At 44.8% G+C, this 18,255-nt stretch overlaps 1 protein-coding gene across 1 annotated transcript in view; it reads right to left on the bottom strand.

The window, feature by feature from the left end:
• Nucleotides 1-18,255, bottom strand: part of cfap20dc (CFAP20 domain containing) — a 721,404-nt gene that overhangs the window by 199,200 nt on the left and 503,949 nt on the right. Inside the window, exon 13 of the mRNA XM_086001537.1 lies at nt 1,569-1,787. Coding sequence (XP_085857663.1) covers nt 1,569-1,787 — 219 coding nt within the window. The remainder of the gene's footprint in view (nt 1-1,568; nt 1,788-18,255) is intronic.

Here is an 18,255-nt window from a genome sequence, read left to right as displayed (position 1 = left end):
ATAAAGCTGTGGAAAAAATGTTATAATTTTAAATAATAGACCACTTACCTTCAAGAATCAAGTCCTTACGCCTCCTTTTTATATGTCTAAAAAGTTCAGGCCCTTGCACACGGGCAAACCTGTCAAAAAGAAGGAAGTTCAATGCGTGCGCGCGGCATTGGACCTCTGAACCCCTTGGAGGAAATGCCGGTTTCCCGCGCATGCGTTGTGCATGCTGAAATCCGGCACTTCCAACGGGCCCACGCGTGAGTACACCGTCCGTACTCACGCGTTGGGACCGGAATTACTGGCCCGTTATTGTGGACACCAGGATCAAATGTAAAAATGATAGTTGCACAGATTAGAACACCAAAATCAAACAAAAGGAAATTGAATTAGCTTTAAAAAGGGAACTATCATAATTAAAATAGACTAAAAATAAAATTGAGTAAATAATTTTTATAAATGAATATAATCGTTTTACGTATAAGACTAGAAATTACTGTTTGCCATATCAGCAAAGAAACATTAAAGAGTCTGTATAATATTTCTTTGTGCGCTATCTCAACAGAGGTGTTAATCTGTATAATTTAAATAGGATAATACCTTGTCTGAGGCTGAACCACACTGTTCGCAACCTTGGTGTCGCATTTGACCCTGAAATAAGCTTCTGGCCACATATCCGCAGCATAACTAAGACCGCCTACTTCCACCTCCATAACCTCGCCCGTCTCCGCCCTTGCCTCAGCTCATCCACTGCTGAAACCCTCATCCATGCCTTTGTTACCTCTAGACGTGACTATTCCAACGCACTCCTGGCTGGCCTCCCACATTCCACCCTACGTAAACTTGAGGTCATCCAAAACTCGGCTGCCCGTGTCCTAACTCGCACCAAGTCCCGTTCGCCCATCACCCCTGTGCTCGCTGACCTACATTGGCTCTCGGTTAAGCAGCGCCTCGATTTCAAAATTCTCATCCTTGTTTTCAAAAGCCTCCATGGCCTCACCCCTTCCTATCTCTGTAATTTCCTTCAGCCACACCGCCCCCCCAGCTCCCCCCCACCACCGCCCCCCCCCCCCGGGCGATATCTGTGCTCCTCTAATTCTGTTCTCTTGAGCATCCCTGATTATAATTGCCCAACCTTTGGTGGCTGTGCCTTCTATTGCCTAGGCCCTAAGCTCTGGAATTCCCTCCCTAAACCTCTCCACCTCTCTTTCCTCCTTTAAGACGCTCCTTAAAACCTACCTCTTTGACCAAGCTTTCGGCCACCTGCCCTAATTTATCCTTATATGGATCGGTGTCAAATTTGTTGTCTTAAAATACCCCTGTGCAGCACCTTGGGACATTTTACTACATTAAAGACGCTCTATAAATACAAGTTGTTGTTGCAATGAACAGAGCAATGTCATACAATTGTATTAATCATTCACAGAATAGTAACTTCTGGCTTATATAGATGTTTTTTTGATTTCCTATAGTACAAGCCTTTCCCTTGTTATTGCTATGTGTGTACATATAACACGCACAAGTGCAAAATCGACTGTAAATGCACATTTGAACAATTTATTAAGCTGTTCTGTCAGACTCACTGGTCCTGTGTGCTGGGTACTCCAGATGCTTGTATCATCACTGCTTGTGCTAATGCTATCATCACCATAGACACAGTAACCAAGCTGAACTGCATTCAAATGGTTTGTCTTCCCATCATCCTCCATTTCTTCAAGTTGTTGTCTTCGTAAACTAGCCAGCATCCTTGCTTCATCCGATTCACTCATATCCTTTGGCTGACAGTTCAGCCAGTTATATTCCTAACAAACAAAAAACACAGAAATAATGGTTTGGCTACAGCATGCTTTTCTTCACCAGAATTAATCAGCAAAAGAATGTAGCAGACATAGCCCATCCCGAATGGCAATCATTCAATAATCCAACTAACATTGTTGGCACCTTTCTAGTTAGTGGTTCCGTGCCTCCAATGTGGTGAAATATTTTTCTGACACGTTTTCCCAAGTATTTAAAAAACAGTTCGTATTAATCAAAGATTAAAAACAAGCATTTACATTGCAAAGCATTCTTATGATGAGCTTTAAATTTACATTTTCTGATCATTGAAGTCCCCACTGATTGGGGAGGGTTTAAACTAATTTGGCAGGGGGATGGGCACCAGGATGCAGCATTAGAAAGGAGAAATAAAGTGCACAAAGGATGGGGAGAGACAGATAGCACTAGAGTAAGAAATAGTAAGGTATTAGGTGGGGTCAGATTAAAAGAGAATACAAGGAGGTCTAAGATAGGATTACAGTGCATGTGTGTAAATGCACGAAGCATGGTAAATAAGGTTGGTGAGCTGCAGGCGCAAATAGCCACATAGGAATATGATGTCCTGGCGATAACGGAGAACTGGCTCAAAAAAGGGCAGGATTGGGTAGTAAATATTCCTGGATATAAGGTGTTCAGGAAAGATAGAGAAGGAAAGAAAGGAGGTGGGGTGGCAGTATTGGTTAAGGAGTGTTACAGTGCTGGAGAGAGAAGATGTCTTGGAGGGGTCAAGGACAGAATTTATTTGGTTAGAGTTAAGAAATAATAGAGGTGCCATTACACTACTGGGTGTATTCTATAGGCCACCAACTAGTGGGACAGATATAGAGGAGCAAATTTGCAGGGAAAGTACAGAGAGGTGCAAGAACTATACAGCAGTAATAATGGGGGACTTCAATGATCCTAATATAGACTGGGATAGTAATAGTGTAAAGGGCAGAGATGGGAAAGAATTTCTGAAGTGTGTTCAGGGGAACTTTCTTGATCAGTACGTTTCCGGCCCAATGAGGAAGGAGGCATTGCTGGATCTGGTGCTGGGGAATGAGGTGGGTGAATTGGAGCAAGTGTCAGTAGGGAAACATTTAGGGAACAGTGATCATAGTATCATAAGGTTTAGATTAGCTATGGAAAAGGACAGGGAGCAATCTAGTGTAAAAATACTTAATTGGAGGAAGGCAAATTTCAGTGGGTTGAGAAAGGATCTGGCCCGGGTAAATGGGAATCAAAGATTGGCAGGCAAAACTGTAATCGAACAATGGGCTGCCTTTAAAGAGGAGATGGTGCGGGTACAGTCGAGGTACATTCCCATGATGGGGAAAGGTAGAACAACTAAAGCCAGAGCTCCCTGGATGACGAAAGAGATAGAGAGTAAGATGAAACAGAAAAATGACGCATATGACAGATGTCAGGTTGAGAATACAAGTGAGAATCAGGCTGAATACAGGAAGTTCAGAGGAGAAGTGAAAAAGAAAATAAGAGGGGCAAAGCGAGAGTATGAGAATAGATTGTCAGCTAAGATGAAAGGGCATCTATCCGGCAATGTGGAAAACTGTCCATGTATGTCCTGTCCACAAAATGCAGGACAAATCCAACCCAGCCAATTACCGCCCCATCAGTCTACTCTCAATCATCAACAAAGTGATGGGAGGTGTCATCGACAGAGCTATCAAGCGGCACGTACTCGCCAATAACCTGCTCACAGATGCCCAGTTTGGGTTCCGCCAAGACCACTCGGCTCCCGACCTCATTACAGCCTTGGTCCAAGCATGGACAAAGGAGCTGAATTCCAGAGGTGAGGTGAGAGTGACTGCCCTTGACATCAAGGCAGCATTTAACCGAGTGTGGCATCAAGGAGCCCTAGTAAAACTGAAGTCAATGGGAATCGGGGGGAAAACGCTCCACTGGCAGGAGTCATACCTAGCACCAAGGAAGATGGTTGTGGTGGTTGAAGGTCAATCATCACAACCCCAGGACATTGCTGCAGGAGTTCCTCAGGGCAGTGCCCTAGGTCCAACCATCTTCAGCTGCTTCATCAATGACCTTCCCTCCAACATAATGTCAGAAATGGGGATGTTCGCTGATGACTGCACAGTATTCAGCGCCATTCACAACTCCTCAGATAATGAAGCAGTCGATGCCCGCATGCAACAAGACCTGGACGACATTCAGGCTTGGGCAAATAAGGGGCAGGTAACATTCGCGCCACAGAAGTGCCAGGCAATGACTATCTCCAGCAAGCGAGAGTCTAACCACCTCACCTTGATATTCAGCGGTATTACCATCGCCGAATCCCCCACCATCAACATCCTGGGGGTCACCATTGACCAGAAACTTAACTGGACCAGCCACATAAATACTGTGGCAACAAGAGCAGGTCAGAGGCTAGGTATTCTGCGGCGAGTGTCTCACCTCCTGACTCCCCAAAGCCTTTCCAACATCTACAAGGCATAAGTCAGGAGTGTGATGGAATACTCTCCACTTGCCTGGATGAGTGCAGCTCCGACAACACTCAAGAAGCTCGACTCCATCCAGGACAAAGCAGTTCACTTGATTGGTACCCCATCCACCACCTTAAACATTCACTCCCTCCACCACCAGCGTACCGTGGCTGCAGTGTGTATCATCTGCAAGATACACTGCAGCAACTTGCTAAGGCTTCTTCGGCAGCACCTCCCAAACCCGCAGCCTCTTCCACCTAGAAGGACAAGGGCAGCAGGCGCATGGGAACACCACCACCTCCAAGTTTCCCTCCAAGTCACACACCATCCTGACTTAGAAGTATGTTGCTGATCCTTCATCGTCGCTGGGTCAAAATCCTGGAACTCCCTCCCTAACAGCACTGTGCGAGTACCATCACCACACTGACTGCAGCGGTTCAATAAGGCGGCTCACCACCACCTTCTCAAGGGCAATTAGGGATGGGCAATAAATGCTGGCCTTGCCAGTGATGCCCACATCCCATATACGAATAAAAAAGAACAGATTTAAGGTGATTGACAGGAGAACCAAAGGCAACGTGAAGAAAAACTTTTTTACGCAGCAAGTGGTTATGATCTGGAATGCTCTGCGTGAAAGGGTGGTGGAGGCAGAATCAATCGTGGCTTTCAAAAGGGAATTGGATAAGTACCTGAAGGAAAAAATTTGCAGGGCTACGGGGAAAGGGCGGGGAGTGGGACTAGCTGAAGTGCTGTCGCAGAGAGCCAGCATGGGCTGGCTGGGCCGAATGGCCTCCTTCTGTGCTGTAACCAATTTCAATTTCAATTTTCAATTTTATTTGTCACATACCCAAATACAACAAGTGAAATTCAGTCAGTGAAATGCTTTTTTCTTAACGAGCCGAGCGCACCAAGCAGCAAAGGACACTTAGCTGCCTGGTACACACGGAGCCCGCAAGGACGGCAGCCATCTTCATCGGCGCCATCACAATAGGGTCCGCTCTCGCCTCGCTCTGCCTTTCCCGCACTCCTGCCCGATCCTATGATTCTATGAGAGACTTTCCTCTTTAGGTGCAAGCAATGAATGTCATGCCAATTCTTCACTGTCTGTCATTGACAGCTGCTGATCAGCCAACAAACGCAGCTGTTTGTTGATGGATCCTTTAAGTAAGCTTCCTTAGGAACGGTCAGCATCAGCAGAAAATAAAATTGGAATCTCTTGTTGTAAACACTGTGAAACACAACTAAATCAATCGTCTAAAAATAAGGTAATTGCAGGGGAACTATTTTTTTAATATAAAGTACTCTCACTTTCTCCCTTTGGTTATCAGAAAAGCTGCATTCTTCAAAAATCTCTTATCTGAAAGGAGAAATTTGACCGTAATCACATGCTCAGATTCTTCGGATTTTGCACAAGTAGCTGCTGAACATCCATCACATCAAATCCCTTCATATTAGATGCAGAAAGTCTTGGTATTGTCTCACCAATGTGTCAAAATCAATTATTTCGATTCACATTTTGGACCTCTCATACCTTTTCCTCCTCCCTCAAAGCCTGTGGAGGAGCTTCCTGTCTCAACTTCCCTTCTCTTCTTGACATCATAGCTCCATTCAAGAATTTATCATAAAGGGAATTGTGGATTTAAACCTGCATCTGACTTCTTTGTGGCACAACACATTGGAAAAAAAAATACAGCACCACTATACCATTTTATTTTTCTGCTTTTATGTCCCCCTACAGTATACCATCTACTCCCTTATCAATTCTACTCCATGATCTTTTTCAGAGGTATGCAAGTGGAACTTTGATTGAATCACGACCAACTTTCACTCCATCCTGGTAGGGAAGTGCCTCACACACATGCAGCATCCTCCAGACCATCTTATTAAAATCCAGAACTTGTTTCATGGGTAATTCTGGGCATGATTCAGACTTGCATCAATCCATAGCACAGCTTGCTGTCACATAAATGCAATGGTCCACTATGGAAAATTGTTGAAGTCATGACAGATCATTAGCCTCACCAACTATCATTTCTTTCTCATCCTTAAGGGTCTCAATTGTTCTGTAATCTTCTTCCAGTTATAAATGTATTCAAATATTCTCATAGCCATTGTAATTTGTTTCAGTGTCAACTTATTTTTGTATAAGTGCTAACATATCTTTCTCCATCATCTATTATTTGATATTATGACAATTTTAACCTCCACATGCACACTAACACCACCTGCTCTATCGTCCACCTTCTCCACTGATCTAAACGGGTACACTATCCAACTGCCTCTCTGAAATAAATACCTTGATGAGAAAAACATTTCTTCAGTTTAATGTTGACAACACCAAATCTGTCCTCTGGCTCCTGCTATCATCTATGTGGCTCTGGCCTTGAATCCACCAACCTCCCCGTTCCAACTTTAGAATTAGTCAGGATCTGTGGATTCTCTGTGGGCCACTTGACCCTGAGACAATGTTCTGCTCCCGTATCTGTTACCAAGACTGCTTTCTTCCACCTCCATATCTTTCACTTTCCTGCTTAAACCCGAGTCTAAGCTTTTATCACCTTGAGCTTTTTCTTCTTCAGTGCTCTCCTAGAATGGTTCCAGTGATGAGGGATTACAGTTATGTGGATAGACTGGAGAGGCTGGGGTTGTTCTCCTCAGAACAGAGAAGGCTAAGAGGAGATTTGATAGAGGCGTTTAAAATCATGAAGGATTTAGACAGAGTAAATAAAGAGAAACTGTTTCCAATGGCTGAACAATATCCAGCGTGCACAGATTTAAGGTGATTGGCAGTGCAGCTTGAGGCCACATGAAGAAAAACTTATTTACGCAATGAGTGGTTAGGATTTGGAATGCACTGCCTGATAGGGTGGTGAATACAGGTTCAATAGTCGCCTTCAAAAGGGAATTGGATAAATACTTGAAGAAAAAATTATTGCACAGCTGTGGGGAAAGAGCGGGGAAGTGGGGCTAAGTTGATTGTGCTTCGAAAGAGCTAGCACAGACCCAATGGGCCAAATGGCCTCCTTCTGTGCTGTACTATTCTATGTAACCTTCCTACATTCATCATCCACAAATCACTATTCATTCAGAAAATTGAAGACTGCATTGTCACCTGTACCAAGCCCCAATTTCATTACCGCTGACCTTCCCAAGTTCCGTTGGTTCCTGTGTCCCAGCAATTCAACTTCAACAATTTGCATTTATAAAAACTTGCATTCATTATCCTCATTCTCACTTTCAAATAACTTCATGGCCTTCCCATTCTAGGTTACTAATCTTCTCTAGCCATATGTCTCCACATGCACCATTTAAAAAAAATTCATTCCTGGGATGTGGGCATCGCTGGCAAAGCCAGCATTTATTGCCCATCTCTAATTGCCCTCAAGAAGGTGGTGGTGAGCCACCTTCTTGAACCGCTGCAGTCCTTCTGGTGAAGGTACACCCACAGTGCTGTTAGGTAGGGAGTTGCAGGATTTTGATCCAGCGATGATGAAGCAACAGCGATATACTTCCAAGTCAGGATGGTGTGTGACTTGGAGGGGAACCTGCAGGTGATGGTGTTCCCATGCGCCTGCTGCCTTTGTCCTTCTAGGTAGTAGATGTCGCGGGTTTGGGAGGTGCTATCGAAGAAGCCTTGGCGAGTTACACAGAAACATAGAAGATAGGAGCAGGAATAGGCCATTCGGCCCCTCGAGCCTGCTCCGCCATTAAATGAGATCTTGGCTGATCGTCCAAATTCAGTACCCTGTTCCTGCCTTCTCTCCATATTCCTTCATCCCCTAGCCTTAAGAAATATATCCAACTCCTTCTTGAATATATTTAATGAATTGGCCTCTACTGCCTTCTTTGGTAGAGAATTCCACAGGTTCACCACTCTCTGGGTGAAGAAATTCCTCCTCATCTCTGTCCTAAATGGCTTACCCCTTATCCTTAGACTGTGACCCCTGGTTCTGGACTCCCCGACCATCGGGAACATCCTTCCAGCATCTAGTCTGTCTAGTCCTGTTAGAATTTTATGTTTCGATGAGATCCCCTCTCATTCTTCTAAACTCCAGCGAGTACAAGCCCAATCGAACCAATCTCTCCTCATACGTCATTCCTGCCATCCCAGGTATCAGCCTGGTGAATCTTCGCTGCACTCCTTCCATGGCAAGAACATCCTTCCTCAGATAAGGCGACCAAAACTGCACACAATACTCAAGATGTGGTTTCACCAAGGCCATGTACAACTGCAGCAAAACATCCTTGTTCCTGTACTCAAACCCTCTCGCTATGAAGGCCAACATACCATTTGCCTTCGTAACCGCCTGCTGCACCTGCATGCTTACTTTCAGCGACTGGTGCACAAGGACGCCCAGGTCTCGTTGCACTTCCCCTTCTACCAATCTATTGCCATTCAGATAATAATCTGCCTTCCTGTTTTTGAAACCAAAGTGGATAACCTCGCATTTATCCACATTATATTGCATCTGCCATGCTTCTGCCCAATCACCCAGCCTGTCCAAATCATACTGGAGTTTCTCGGTATCCTCCTCACAGCACACACGCCCACCCAGCTTTGTGTCGTCTGCAAACTTGGAGCTATTACATCTAGTTCCCTCATCCAGATCATTAATATATATTGTAAATAGCTGGGGTCCAAGGACCGATCCCTGCGGTACCTCACTGGTCACTGCCTGCCACTCGGAAAAAGAGCCGTTTATTCCAACTCTTTGCTTTCTGTCTGCCAAGCAGTTCTCTATCCAAGTCAATACCTTGCCCCCAATCCCATCTTGTAGATGGCACACACTGCAGCCACTGTGTGCCAGTGGTGGAGGGAGTGAATGTTTAAGGTGGGGTGACAATCAAGTGGGCTGCTTTGTCCTGGATGGTGTTGAGTTTCTTGAGTGTTGTTGGAGCTGGACTCATCCAGACGAGTGGAGCGTATTCCATCATACTCCTGACTTGTGCCTTGTAGATGGTGGAAAGGCTTTGGGGAGTCAGGAGGTGAGACACTCGCCACAGAATACCCAGCCTCTGACCTGCTCTTGTAGCCACAGTATTTATGTGGCTGGTCCAGTTAAGTTTCTAGTCAGTGGTGACCCCCAGGATGTTGATGGTGGGGGATTTGGCGATGGTAATGCTGCTGAATGTCAAGGGGCGGTGGTTAGACACTTGTTAGAGATAGTCATTGCCTGGAATTTGTGTGGCACAAATGTTACTTGCCACTTATCAGTCCAAGCCTGAATGTCATCCAGGTCTTGCTGCATTCGGGCATGGGCTGCTTCATTATCTGAGGAGTTGCGCATGGAACTGAACACTGTGCAATCATTAGCGAACATCCCCACTTCTGACCTTCTGATGGAGGAAAGGTCATTGATGAAGCAGCTGAAGATGGTTGGGCCTAGGACACTGTCCTGAGGAACTCCTGCAGCGACGTCCTGGGGCTGTGATGATTGACCTCCAACAACTTCAGCTATCTTCCTTTGTGCTAGGTATGAATCCAGCCAGTGGAGAGTTTTCCCCGATTCCCATTGACTTCAATTTTACGAGGGCTCCTTGATGCCACACTCGGTCAAATGCTGCCTTGATGTCAAAGGCAGTCACTCTCACCTCACCTCTGGAATTCAGCTCTTTTGTCCATGTTTGGACCAAGGCTGTAATGAGGTCTGGAGCTGAGTGGTCCTGGTGCAACCCAAACTGAGCATCGGTAAGCAGGTTAATGGTGAGTACGTGCTGCTTGATAGCACTGTCGACAACACCTTCCATCACTTTGCAGATGATTGAGAGTAGACTGATGGGGTGGTAATTGGCCGGGTCGGATTTGTCCTGCTTTATTGTGGACAGGACATACCTGGGCAGTTTTGCACATTGTCAGGTAGATGCCAGTGATGTAGCTGTACTGGAACAGCATGGCTAGAGGCGCGGCTCATTCTGGAGCACAAATCTTCAGCACTACAGCAGGGATGTTGTCGGGGCCCATAGCCTTTGCTGTATCCAGTGTGCTCAGCTGTTTCTTTATATCACGTGGAGTGAATCGAATTGGCTGAAGACTGGCTTCTGTGATGGTGGGGACCTCAGGAGGAGGCCGATATGAATCATCCACTCGGCACTTCTGGCTGAAGATGGTTGCAAATCCTTCAGCCTCGTCTTTTAACATTGGATTACTTCTTGTTCCTCCCTCCCTCCACTTCAAAATCGGTGGCTAATCTTTCAGCCATACATCGCCACCCTTTTGAACTCTTTAGATCACTCTGCTTCGTCACATTCCTTGTTGTTTTCAAACAGATTCTTTTTGACTATGCCTGCAACTCTCCATCCAACCTTCTCTGTTTTCCCTTCTCTTGATGCCCACCAAATACAAAGCCAAGCATCTTCCTGTATGTGAGGAACACCACGGAAATATAAGTTGATGTTGCCATTTAAATTACTTAAGTAGAGATCTTAAAAGTATGTTCCCACTTCTGCATGATATGCACTCTCTCCCGTTTACTTATTCAACACATTGCCTTTCTGTTTCTGAATTTGTAATGCATTTGGGGAGGGCTAACAAGGCAAGGGAATACAGAATAAATGGTAGGATACTGAGAAGTGTAGAGGAACAGAGGGACCTTGGAGTGCATGTCCACAGAAGGCATACGGGATACTTTCCTTTATTAGCCGAGGCATAGAATATAAGAGCAGGGAGGTTATGCTTGAACTGTATAAAGCACTAGTTCGGCAACAGCTAGAGTATTGCGTGCAGTTCTGGTCAACACATTACAGGAAAGATGTGATTGCACTAGAGACGGTACAGAGGAGATTTATGAGGATGTTGCCAGGACATGTAGAATTTTAGCTATGAGGAAAGATTGGATAGGCTGGGGTTGTTTTCTTTGGAACAGAGGAGGCTGAGGGGAGACTTGATTGAGGTGTATAAAATTATGAGGGGCCTAGATAGAGTAGATAGAAGCATCAATTTCCCTCAGCAGAGAGGTCAATAACCAGGGGGCATAGATTTAAAGTAATTGGTAGAAGGATTAGAAGGAGTTGGAGAACTTTTTTCACCCAGAGGGTGGTGGGGGTCTGGAACTCACTGCCTGAAAGGGTGGTTGGGGCAGAAACCCTCATCACATTTAAAAGGTACTTGGATATGCACTTGAAGTGCCGTAACCTACAAGGCTACGGACCAAGAGTTCGAAAGTGGGATTAGGCTGGATAACTATTTTTCGGCCTCCTTCTGTGCTGTAAAATTCTATGATTCTATGATTCTCCTCCACTGCTATTACAAAATTATCCCACACAGCTGTCCCTCTCAGCTTTAAAATTCACACTTTTGGCACCTTCATTTTATCATCAGTTACTCCAGCCAACACTACAATGCACTGAGGCCAGCTTAAATAAGTACAAATCTGGACTCTGTATTTAACTTATCTACCACTGAAATCAATGGGGATCACTGTATATCTGCACATGTTGATATATTTGTGCTTTGTGATGTGTCAAGCATGTCCTAAAGCATTCCAAGGTTCACAGCACGTGATGCCCGTCACACCTGATCAAACAAGTTGAACCTACTGATCAGTCTGAGTCCACCCAGTCAAGGAGCATCAATAAGGAGAGAGTATTTTTGGTGCATGTCATGTGGAATCTGTTACTATCCACATATGGAAACAAAAGAGAATTCTGGGGCAACTGTGGGGCAATCCAATTTTAAACCTCGAAAAATAATCTTGCAGCATGGGTTGAAATATGAATGTCTTGCAATTTGTGCTCAGGATCTATTTTGAAGATATTACAAGTAGTAGCCAGTTTTCAATTTTCCATTGCTTTATTTCCTGTACAGATTGATAGCTAGTCATCTTGGTGTTAAACATTAAAGTAGCATTTAAAAAGTTTTGTTGAATGATATTCTTCACAAATCAAGAATTATTTAGGTTTGAAATGATTAAACAGTTGCACTTAAAAAATGGTCTGTTATGTATCTACTTAATGCATCGAATGCTGATAAGCACAAAAGTTTCTGAAGAAGTGTGTCAGCATATAAACCGAATGCAAAAAAAACAATTTGAATCATTCTATTCAGCAATTCATTCTTAAACAGAAAGCACTTAATAAATATTTTATGCAGAAATTGGATCATTCTTCTAAAATGTGCTGCTATCTCCATATTTATTCTGCAAAGAATTAAGAAACTGATCCTGGAAACCTTTTATGCGAGAATCAAGAATTCTATATGATGGGAGTGAATGGGAAGTACAGTAGCTTGCTTCACTTAAATTCTATTCTTGGGTCAGGTGCAATGTTCCCTCTAATTTTTTTTTTGTACTGAGCGGGCCATGAACTCCTTTGAGCGCGACCTTTTCGTCCGTGGGCAAATTTTACAATAACTTTTACAACAACGACAGCAACAGCAACCACTTAAAAGCATATATACAATAATGTCATTTTTCCACCCCACCATTTCAAATCATGAGACAATCAGATATGGTTCTATACAAATTTAACATAACTTCTCTGCTTTTAAATTCTACTCCTCTAGAAATGACACCCCCGTGCTTTATTTGCACTTTTATGGCTTTTTTAACTTGCGTTGCTACTTTTAATGATTTGTGCATCTATACCCCTAGATCCCTTTACACCTCTACCCCATTTAGATTCTTATTTTCCAAGGAGTAGGTAGCCTTCTTATTCCTCCTACCAAAATGCACCATCTCACACTATCTATATTGAAATTCATTTATCATTTACATGCCCATTCTGTAGTGTATGTACCTTTAAGGGGAGAACTACTTTTTACAGCTCCTGTATACTGTAGTACCGGCAGTGACCACACCTGTATATAACCCTGAGTAGGGATCTGTACTGTTAGTTTTTAGAGTAACCCTCATCCAGTAAACACCTGTTGATTGTTCCTCTGCAGTCTCTGTCGATTATTTGAAGGACACCATACATCAAGATTCACGGATTTAAAACATTCTGCAAGTTTGTTGACAGTAGAATTAATTAAAAGGTTTTAGTTCGTCATGTACAAACTCTATTTTTTTTAAAATTACTCGTCAGAAATGACTGGGATATCAAAGAACTGTATAAACACTTCAGAAACGTCACTCAGTGACAAACAATCCAAAAGCCCAAAGTGAGCTGAAAGAGGCATATCTATTTGTGCAATTTGTATTAATTTTAAAGTTTTCAATATATTTGCCCATCTCTCATGTCACTATACCAATGGCTACACAAGCTGCAGGAGCAGTGGCTTTCCTATGGCGCTGACGTGCTGTACGTCCACATAAGTAATTAGAATATTAATCACAATGCAACCAGACAACCAACCAGTATAAAGTGCTGTAGTTCTTTAGTTCCCAGTATTAAAAAGAATTGAACAAAAATAGGTATCCGTATTTTCAACTTCAATAATTTTCATTAATAAACGTTGTCTTGTTGAACAGCACACCCGCTATGTAACATGTCAGAAATGCAGCAATTATTCACAAGTGCAGAAAAATACATACACAATTTGCGTCACCGAATTAAAAACAAAAAGCAGGAAAAGCTATGATTTAACAGAAATAAACATTCATTTTTCTTCCTGGACAGGAGAACTAATCAGACTGACTTGGAAATGTTTACTAATATGTTGACGTAAAGATGTTAATTTACAAATTTCGCTTCTAATGTTTTTCTCTCAAACATTCTCCACAATATTAATCCCTGCTCTTATCACAAAAAATGTTGAATTATTTTAGGTATTTTGCAATTAAATAGTAGGAAACAAACTTCATTGTACTCTCAATTTTTAATCTCTTATTTCAAACATTTATACCAAATCGAAATTGTACATTGTCAGTTTAATCAAAGTATTTTCTGTGTCTTTCTCAGTAAACAAATAGTGGTTTCTTCTAAAGTAACTTCCTGCAATTTTTATACATCATTACATAACTCTTGTTTCTTGTAATGTATATACCTTTAAGGGGGGAACTACTTTTTACAGCTCATGTATACTGCAGTACCGGTAGTAACCACACCTGTATATAGCACTGAGTAGTAATCTGTACAGTTCAGTTCCCGAGTGAGCCACGTTGAGTAAACACCTGTTGTACCGTTCTCCTGCAGTCTGTGTCGTACTACTGACGGACACAACATTGGCGATGAGACAAATTCGATCCTACCTGCAACTCTGCATCACCTCCCAGGGATTCGTTCCTGGAGACCAGTAGATTGGAGGTCAAGGCCAGAGACACGGGCGTCGACCACGGGCAACCGCCCAGTCATCCAGCAGAGACTCGAGAATTGTGGGGGAGGCTGTTGAGAGCCAGGCTTGGTTTTCCAGTCATGGTGGTCCAGCGAAACGGGCTGCCAACAGGTAGTGCGGAGATCCTTCCCGGACAGCGGCGGGCTAGAGCCCGACCGAGCGGCACAGCAAAGGGCCGAGCAGCGTCGACGGGGGAGAGAGAGAGAGGGCAGAGCGCACAGGGCGCAGCCGGTGTTCAGGGGCCGAGCAGCGTCGAGGAGAGGGAGATAGACGCGCAGAAACCCACGAGGCGCTGCCATTGCCACGAGGACCACCGAGAGCGGCATTGGCAGCAGCGCAGGAGAAGCGCGCGAAACCTACAGGGCGCCGCCATTGCCACGAGGACCACTGAGAGCGGCGTTGGCAGCAGCGGGGGAGGAAGGAAAGCGCGGGAGATGCCATTTTAAACCACACCCAAAATGCCGAAGAGTGGCAGTATCACCGCATTTGACAATGAAGTCGAAGATTGGACTACATATGTCGAACGAATAGAGGTATACTGCAAGGCAAATGAGGTGTCAGATGACAAGAAAGTGCCGGTATTGTTAAATTTAATGGGTGCAAAGACGTATGGCTTATTACGAAATCTAGTAACCCCAGCGAAGTCAGTGGAAAAGAGTTTTGAGACATAGTGACGATACTACAGGAACATTTAAACCCCACACCGCTGCCGATAGCAGAAAGATTCAAGTTTCACAAACGGAACCAGCATAAGGATGAAAGCAATGCTGAATATTTAACAGAACTGCGCAAACTATCGAAACACTGCCAGTTTGGAATGGGACTAGCAGATACCTTAAGGGACAAGTTTGTGTGTGGGCTTTAAAGTGAAGGAAACCAGAAACGGCTTTTATCTGAAAAGGACCTTACGCTGGACAAGGCTTTCAGCATTGCGGTATCATATGAAGCAGCAGCACGGGGCGCTGCAGAGATACAACAGAGACCGCAAGAATATGGCACAAACGAAATGTCATACAGAACAGAGAAGTGCTATCGCTGCGGCAGAACAACACATGACCACAATGATTGCTGGTTCAAAGACAAAGTGTGCAGACAGTGTGGAAAAGTAGGACACATAGCACGAGTCTGCAGGTTGGGAAAGAAAACCAGCAATAAGAAATCTCCAAAAGAAAAGTACAAGAAGGTACATAAGGTGACGGAGAATAGTTCAGACGAACAAAAGTGTGATACCGACTCCGAAAACAGGGAGCTGAGTTGTCTGAAACTACATAATACGATCAAAACGGAGGATCACCGAACCATTTGGGTCACTCTCAAGATAGCAGGAGTCCAGGTAAAAATGGAATTGGACACAGGATCAGCCCTAACAGTCATAAACCGACGGGACTACGAGCGGCTATTCTCACAAATACCCTTGAGAGACACAAAAATTATTTTGAAGACGTACACGGGGCAAAAAGTCTACCCCAAAGGAAAAATAAGGGTGACCGTTATATATAACGGTAAGGAAACACCAAGCCTAGACCTGTATGTATTGCAAGATGGAGGACCACCATTACTGGGACGTGAATGGATCCGGAAAATACAGCTGGATTGGCATTCCATACAAGCACTGACTGTGGCTGCCAAAAAGGATGACGACGTCACACCTGGGCGACTGTCAAAGACCCTAACCGACGCGCAAGAAGTGTTCCAGCAAGGACTCAGAACACTAAAAGGCAACAATTAAAATCGAAGAAAACGCAAGCCCCAAATTTTTTAAGGCCAGACCGATACCTTATGCGATCCGCCCAGCCGTCGAAGCAGAGCTGGAGAGTTTGGAACGTTCAGGAGTACTGTCCAAGGTAGACTGGAGCGAGTGGGCAACACCTATCATCCCTGTGATGAAAAAGTCGTTGAGCAGCACGCCTGGGGAACCAAGGAAGGTTCGCATCTGTGGGGACTTTAAGGTAGCAGTGAACCCAGTCCTTCACACCGTACAATATCCACTTCCGTGGATTGAAGATATTTTCGCCTCGCTATCTGGAGGGAAACGCTTCACTAAGATTGATTTGGCCCAGGCGTATCCGCAAATGGAGGTAGAAGCAGCATCAAAAAAATACCTCACAATCAACACCCATAAAGGTCTCTACCAATACACCCGGCTGGTATTCGGGGTAGCATCAGCTCCGGCTATTTGGCAAAGGGCAATGGAACAAGTCCTGCAAGGGATCCCAGGGACCCAGTGTTATTTGGACGACCTCCTGGTCACGGGCGAAAATGACAGTGATCACCTCGCCAACCTGGAGCAGGTGCTCACTAGATTGAAGGAATATGGGCTCCGAGCTAACCGCCCCAAATGCGAGTTTTTTAAAAAACAGATCTCGTATTGTGGCCACGTTATCGATAAAGAGGGGTTACATAAGTCCCCTGAAAAGATTGAGGCAGTAGTCAAGGCTCTAGCACCGGAAAATGTGTCACAACTGAGGTCGCTCCTCGGGCTGGTAAACCACTACCATAAGTTCTTGCCAAATTTGTCTACAATACTACACCCACTGAACACCCTACTGCAAACTGGGGTGCCATGGAAGTGGAGTGACGAATGTAAACGAGCTTTCCAGAAGAGCAAAACACTAATCACATTGAAAGAGGTATTGGCCCATTTCAACCCAGCACTACCAATTCGGTTGGCGTGTGATGCGTCACCCTACAGCATTGGAGCGGTGCTGTCGCACAAATTCTCGGACGGCTCAGAGAGGCCAATAGCCTTTGCGTCACGATCACTAACCTCAGCCGAGCGTAACTACACCCAGATTGACAGGGAGGCCCTCAGCCTAGTGTGGGGAGTGAAAAAGTTCAATCACTATCTGCACGGGCAGAAATTCACCTTGCTGACTGACCACCAGCCTCTTGTCTCCATTTTTAATCCGAAGAAGGGCGTTCCGGTGATGACTGCGCAACGACTACAAAGATGGTCACTCTTTCTAGGGGCGCACCACTATGAGATTGAATATAAGGGCATGAAACAGCATGGAAATGCTGATGGGCTATCACGCCTGCCACTGCCTACTGCGGAGGAAGCACCAGCAGTGGATCCTGTCGAAGTATTTCATTCGACTATAGTTGAATACCTACCGGTAACTAACGCTCGTATAGAACAGGAGACCTGAAATGACCCGACACTGTCTCGGGTATATGATTTGACGGTGAAGGGATGGCCAGCACATGGCAACTCACTGTTGGCAGCATTCTCGACAAGAAGAGAACAGCTGTCAGTGTGCCGGGGGACCTTGATGTGTGGATCCCGAGTGGTAATTCCACCCAAGTTAAGGGATAGAGTGCTCAATGAGCTTCATGAGGGTCATCTGGGAGGGGTAAAAATGAAAAGCCTTGCCAGGGCTTGTGTGTGGTGGCCGGGAATCGATAAACAAATCGAGGACCTGACCAAGAGCTGCTCAGGATGCCAGAAAGTCCAAAATGCACCACCACATGCCCCTCTACACCCATGGGAGTGGCCCTCATCTCCATGGCAACGGGTGCATATTGATTTTGCTGGTCCATTCATGGACTCAATGTTTTTAATAACCGTGGATGCGCACTCGAAATGGCCTGAGGTCATCAAAATGTCCTCCACCACCACGCAGAAAACTATTGCAGTCCTACGGACCATTTTTGCCAGGAATGGCTTGCCAGAACAGATTTGCTCCGATAACGGACCACAGTTTGTGTCCGAAGAGTTCCGGAGGTTTCTGAAGAAGAATGGGGTAAGGTATTACACAGCCGCCCCGTATCATCCAGCCACAAATGGATTGGCTGAGAGGTTCGTACAAA

This window comes from Somniosus microcephalus, chromosome 11 (genome assembly GCF_052327205.1).
Source record: "Somniosus microcephalus isolate GS21.2 chromosome 11, FLI_Smic_1.0, whole genome shotgun sequence".
Taxonomy (NCBI): Eukaryota; Metazoa; Chordata; class Chondrichthyes; order Squaliformes; family Somniosidae; genus Somniosus; species Somniosus microcephalus.
Note: the sequence above shows the minus strand (reverse complement) of the source record. Positions and strands in the feature narration are given on the sequence as shown.